This window comes from Ovis aries, chromosome 2 (assembly GCF_016772045.2).
Source record: "Ovis aries strain OAR_USU_Benz2616 breed Rambouillet chromosome 2, ARS-UI_Ramb_v3.0, whole genome shotgun sequence".
In the NCBI taxonomy this organism is placed as follows: domain Eukaryota; kingdom Metazoa; phylum Chordata; class Mammalia; order Artiodactyla; family Bovidae; genus Ovis; species Ovis aries.
The window spans coordinates 27,747,537-27,753,982 of NC_056055.1; the positions used below are offsets into that span (position 1 = coordinate 27,747,537).

The following is a 6,446-nucleotide window of genomic DNA, read 5'->3' on the forward strand; positions in this document are numbered from 1 at the left end:
TGGGGTTCTCAAGGCAAGAATACTGAAGTGGTTTGCCATTCCCTTCCCAGTGGACCACATTTTGTGAGGCCCTAACTAGCAGGGACATGCCCTTCACCGCTCCATGTAGCTGGACAATGCCTTGGTTGTCCCATAGCTGGTGCTCATTGAGTGTATAAACCTTCACTGGCTGTTGGGTGTCAGTCAGTGTGTGGCCCAGGATGGAGGCAAAGGCCCTGCTGGAGTGGCTGGGAAGGGAGTCCAGGAGCCTGGAGCTTCCCAGCCTCTTTGCTGCTGCTGGCCACCGTAGGGCCTATCTTCTACCCAGCAATCGCTGTCTGCCCTGCAGCTGATCTGCCATCCAGGAGTGGAGGGCCTCTCGGCCTCAAGAAAATGCAAATCAAAGCCAGGATGAGATAACGCTTCATACTTACTCAGTTCAGTTCTGTTCAGTTCTGTTGCTCAGTCATGTCCGACTCTTTGCAACCCCATGGACTGCAACACGCCAGGTTTCCCTGTCCATCACCAGCTCCTGAAGCCTGCAAAAAATCACGTCCATCGAGTCAGTGATGCCATCCAACCATCTCATCCTCTGTCATCCCCTTCTCCTCCTACCTTCAATCTTTCCCAGCATCAGGGTCTTTTCTAGTGAGTCAGTTCTTTGCATCTGGTGGCCAAATTATTGGAGTTTCAGCTTCAGTGTCAGTCCTTCCAATGAATATTCAGGACTGGCTTCCTTTAGGATGGACTGATTAGATCTCCTTGCAGTCCAGGGGACTCTCCAGAGTCTTCTCCAACACCATAATTCAAAAGCATCAATTCTTCGGCACTCAGCTCTCTTTATAGTCCAACTCTCACATCCACACAAGACCACTGGAGAAACTACAGCTTTGACTAGTTGGACGTTTGTTGGCAAAGTAATGTCTCTGCTTTTTAATATGCTGTGTAATTCGGTCATAGATTTTCTTCCAAGGAGCAAGTATCTTTTAATTTCATGGCTGCAGTCACCATCTGCAGTGATTTTGGCCCAAGAAAATAAAGTTTGTCACTCTTTCCATTGTTTCCCCATCTATTTGGCATGAAGTGATGGGACTGGATGCCATGATCTTTGTTTTTTGAATGCTGAGTTTTAGGCCAGCTTTTTCACTCTCCTCTCTCACTTTCATCAAGAGGCTCTTCAGTTCCTCTTTGCTTTCTGCCATAAGCGTGGTGCCATCTGCATATGTAAAGTTACTGATCTCTCTCCTGGCAATCTTGATTCCAGCTTGTGCTTCATCCAGCTTGGCATTTCGCATGATGTACTCGGCATATAAGTTAAATAAGCAGGGTAACAATATACAGCCTTGATGTACTCCTTTTCCTATTTGGAACCAGTCCATTTTTCCATGTCCAGTTCTAACTGTTGCTTTTTGTCCTGCATACAGGTTTCTCAGGAGGCAGGTAAGGTGGTCTGGTATTCCTACCTCTTGAAGAATTTTCCACAGTTTGTTGTGATCCACACAATCAACGACTTTAGTGTAGTCAATGAAGCAGAAAGAAGTGAGTGTCAGGGACAGAGAGGAGTAGGGATTGTGGAGTTAATGTTTGATGGAGACAGTTTCTGTTTGGTTTCACAACATTGTGAGTGTAAGTGCTGCCACTGAATTGTGTACTTAAAATGATTAATATTGAAAATTTTATGCTGTACACATTTCACCACAATTGAAAATAATGTGATATGCCAAAAAACATTGACTGGGATGCTTTAAGTAGGTGAATTGTATCATATGTGAATTATATCAACAATAAAGCTTTTTCAAAAAGCAATCAACTTTTTACATTTTTGTGTGAAGACAGAATATATATATATATATATATATATTTAAAGATAACAGAATCCCTCCTTAAAAGTGATTTAGTTAAGATCATTGATTGGATGGGGGAAAAATGAACACAATGAAAGCTAGGAACAGAGACACCCAAGATGTGGGTCTCACTCCCACCCCAAGTGGCACTGCCTATGGTCCCAGACAAGTGTGCAGAGGAGAGACCCATGTGGGAGATGGACTCTGCAAAATCAGGACTAGAAGCACGTCACTTCATCTTGTCTGCCTTTGCGGATCTGGTAGCTGGTCAAGGCCACTGGCTTGTTCTCCTGTGGAAGGCTTTCAAACACTTGAATGTGCACAAAGTCATCATCCATTTGAACTTTGATGAAGAAGGTCCTCCCAGCAACCCCTTGGCTTTTGAACTCCACAGCATTGAACACCGGGAACTTCTTGTTTTCCTTCTCTTCCAGCGGAGACTTCACTTTGTCAGCAATGGCCTGGATCTCAGCCATGGTCAGCTGCTTGGCAGGGGACGCACCACACATCATCTCAGTGGTGGGTCCGTGGACACCAGGAGGCGGTCATGGAGCGGCGGTCACGCTGCACCAGGAGTTGCACAGGAGCAGCAGACACTCGCAGGAATTTGATGTGCATTTTATTATACATAAATTATACTCAATAAAGCAGCTAACAAAACTAAGTATGAATTACTTTGATAAAAATAAAAATTAAATTTTAAGAAAAAAATTCTTTCTCAATCATTCAACAGTACAGATTTAACACAGAGGGAAACAAAGCTTCCCGCTGTGTCCCTGCTGCCCTGAGATGCATTCATTCAAATGCGAATCAAATGCCTATCACTTAGCACGTACCAGGTGAGCTGTGACCTGGACACATGCCTCAGTTTATCTCACTGGCCTTAGGAAGCAGTGAGACACTGAGATGCAAGAAAACAGAAACGGAACCATGGTAACTTTATTTAAGCCCTTCAAGCCTTGGTTTCTTTATCCATAAAATAGAATAACAATAATGTCTGCTTCAAAAGATTAGTAGAAGCATCTTAGAAAAGGCTAAGCAGTATTGGGCATGCAGAAAGGGCTAGATACACATTGGCTACTTGGGGGAGGCATGGTCCCAGTAAGGGACACATGATCATTGCCTGGACCTTTGAAACATAGCAAGAGGGGAGACCCTGCGTCAGGAGAGAAAGGTGAGGGCAGAGGCCAGGCCTGGAGGCCAACAGTGACCTTGGTGCACCTCTTGGTCCCTGAGAGGGTCTGGGGTCATGGCAGGTAAGTAATCTGGGAGGGGTACGCAGCGCTGGGAAGAGACATAGGAGCTGGTCCTGGGACCTTGGCTGAGCCCAAAGTGGAGACCACGGGCCCCATGACCATACAGAATTACAGTACTAATACTTTATTCAGACCCATTCCAAGACTGGGGATATCCATGTCCTTACCTGGAAAAAATAGTGGGGGTTACTCAGTAAGGCAGTGAGGAAATGGAAGAGGAAAGGGGCTCATATTCCCCACCTTGTCCTCAGTCTCCCCATGGCATAGTGCTCTAGGGTATGCCCACCCCTCAACCCCAGGGACCCAGCCCACGCCCCTTCTGCCCTCTCAGATCTGTCCATCCCACCAGGCCCGCCCCCTTGCCCCGCTTGGACAGCCTGGCTGGGCTATGAATAGCACATGGCCCTTTTCCTTTCCAAATATAAAATGTTTGCTTTCAATCAGGGGCGTCTGGGGAAATGGAAATTATAGGATTGGAGAGTGTCCTTGGGTAAAGAAATACCTCGAATGCCGAAACCTCGCAGGGCCTCTGATTAGGGCTGGAATAATTCCTGCTGTAATATAAACAATCCTCGCTCGGCTAATGGGGGGCGGGGGAGCGGGGCCAGAAAACAGGGGCGCACGCTGCCTCTTTGTTCTCTCCCCTCCCAGCATGCCTGTGTGGCTGGGCCAGGGCCCGGGGTCCAGAGCAGACAGCTTGAGAGCCTCAGGACGTCAGAAGCCTCGGCTCCTGGGGTGCTGAGTGACCATGGGTGAAACCCTGCCCCAGGGTCCCCTGCTCCTGCCATAGCGAGTGGCAGACGGATTCTCCATGAGGAGCAGCCAGTCGGCTTCAGAAGCTTGGACCTGCTCTGGGGGCTGACGAAGAACACGGGGTGGGGGGTGGGGGGGGGGGGGGGGGGAGGCCAGCTGAGTAGATGACCAGGGAGAGAGGAGAGGAGCCTGGGAAAATGGCTCTGAACAAAGTTTCCCAAGTGGTTGGTCAGTTAGTCAGCAAATACTTCTCAGTGTCTCCCTGAAGCACCAGGATGTGAAGGTGCTAATGTGCTGTCCCCACCCTGGAGGGGCACAGAATCTGTCTGGTAAATACACCAACAACAAACCATGAGCCTGGCAGCAGCGGCTTAGGGCAGAGGCCCTGGGAAGGGGCTTTGCACATCTCGGTGGCTCCCAGCTTACGTACAGGAGGGACAGCTGCCTGCCACTCAGAGCGTGAAGGCTGTGCCGCGGACGCCCTGCCTATGTCTTCAGCAATGCGCAATCAGCTCTCAACATCCCATCAGCTGGCCTGGTTAGCTAGCACCTCAATTAACCAGAGCAGGGAATGTCCTCAAAATCAGTATGCATTTGATAACATCCAGCTCCGAAGCCAAGCTTTTTTTTTCTCTTTTGCAGAGGAACCTCCCAGGCTAACAGCTCTTCTTGACACCTCATTCTCAAATGTACAGTTATCTTGATGCAAATCACTAAGAGAGAGAAAGCAGGTCAAGCTCCTCTTAAAACAGAGAAACTGGGAAACTGTAGGAAGCATTTGTAAAGATTCACACGTCACAGACCTATGTGGCCATGTAGGTTACAGTCAAACCATGCTGAGGACACAGCCAATCAGTCTAGGGGTGGGCGCTGGGAAGGGTACTGGCTTGCTGTGTCTCTATGGCTGCAGCCTCTCATCTGTAAAATGGGTGCAAATGGCAAAGGAAAACCAGCCAAGGTGATATTGAGGAAGATGAATCAGGGGTGCTTTGTGGAGGATCAGGTCCTGTCCTGATGGAGCTAGGGGTCCTGGAGGAACCTCCAGTCCACAGGCATGGCTGGCTCATGGAGACCAGCCCAACACCTAGTTCTGAGAGTGGCCAGTTCAAGGTGGCCCCCATGTACTGAAGGCCCAGACAGTGTGAACACAAGAGGAGGCCTACAATGCAGGCTGGTGTCTCTGAAGAGAAGCGGAAGTATGGACGGGGCAAGGAAAGAAGCTGGGGTTTCTGGATGGTTGGGAGGGGAGGCTGTTAGCCCCAGGCCTGAGAGCTGGGCCTGCTGTGAGGGAGGGGCTGGGAACATACCTGACCACTCTCTCCCACCTTCCCATCTCCTGCTGCCTCCTCCCAGGATGGATACTCAGGATGGTCGGGATGCAACTGGTGGGTCCAGAGCAGGTGAAGGAGGGGAAGAGAAGAAGGGGGCAATGTGGGGACACCTGCCCAGTGCTCTCCAACAGTGGACACACACTCCCCCAAGGGGGCAGGGGCTGCAGCCAGACCTCTGCCGAGTGTCTGAGTGATGGGACTTGACCCTCACATGGCAGCTCCGCATCTTAAGTGAGAACATGTTGAAAACCCTTCAACGTGGGGAAGCATTTGCAAGCCTCCTCAGAACCCCAACTGGCGGCCGCCCTGCAGCTTGGGGCCAGCAGGAGGAAGCCATCACCTGCAGCAGTGGCTCCTGGGGCTGGGGGTGGGAGTGGGGGCCCTGCCCAGGAGGGTGGGGTGGGAATAGGCCCCAGGAATGTAATGGCAGCGTTCTCCTAGGCAGATGGGCCCCCCACCCACACACCCTGGGCCGCCAGCGGTTCCGTATTTATACTACATTAATAATGGTTTAAACGTTCTCATAAATAGATGCTGATTAATTGGCAATCCATTTGCTGAAGCCTGGGCTGCCAGACGGTTTCCTGGAGGCCCGTTCCACATCCCGATAAACACCATCAGGGAGCAAGGCAGGCGCTAATGTAGTGGGCGTCCCTCCCGGGCCGCAGCCCGAGAGCAATTCCTCAAGCCTGAAAGGGCCCGACCTGGAACTCCAGCCTCACACAGCAGGGCGCCAGCCGGGTTGGGCCCAGTCCACCCCCAACAGACTTTGGCTTCAGCCCCGCCCCTTGAGCTGGTCCTTGTGGACAGTGCCCTTCCTGCAGTGCTCCTGACATCTAAGAAAAGCCGGGTCACCAGGGATCTGAGCTTGAGGGCCGGAACCCTGTCCTGTTGCTTGTTGGTTCACCTGTTCCTCCACTCATTCAGGCTGTCAGTCGTTTCTTCATTTAGAGGAGTCTGCCCCGGGACAAGCCTGGAGGGTGTCAGGGAAGGGCCTGAGGACTGGGAGCCCCTTCACAAGGCCTTGGACTCCTGGGAGACCATTTTCGGAGGATGCCTGGTGGATGGAATCCCTTAGTGCAGGTGTGAACCAAGGGCAGAAACTCTGTGCTCCCAGTTAGTAGGGCCTTAGCTGGGCATCACTGCCCATGGATGGCCCTCTTGAGGCATGTTTGCTCCTGCCCTCTCTAAGGTCTCCCAGCTCTGCATCCCCAGCCTGCATGGCCCACTTCCGGTTCACCTGGCAGATGCCCCTGTACTTTCCGGCCTGAGCCCCAGCCCCC

The 6,446-nt window shown here is 51.1% G+C and overlaps 1 protein-coding gene across 1 annotated transcript; it reads right to left on the minus strand.

Moving 5' to 3' along the window:
* Positions 1-2,041: 2,041 nt before the first annotated feature.
* On the minus strand, positions 2,042-2,335 carry LOC101110824 (cystatin-B-like). The gene has a single exon (XM_012115881.3). The coding sequence runs from the start codon at positions 2,333-2,335 to the stop codon at positions 2,042-2,044; it is 294 nt and encodes a 97-aa protein (XP_011971271.1).
* Between the last annotated feature and the right edge of the window lie 4,111 nt (positions 2,336-6,446).

Coding starts and splice junctions, on each gene's coding strand:
- LOC101110824 (XM_012115881.3), bottom strand. CDS start 2,335: ATGATGTGTGGTGCGTCCCCTGCCAAGCAGCTGACCATGGCTGAGATC.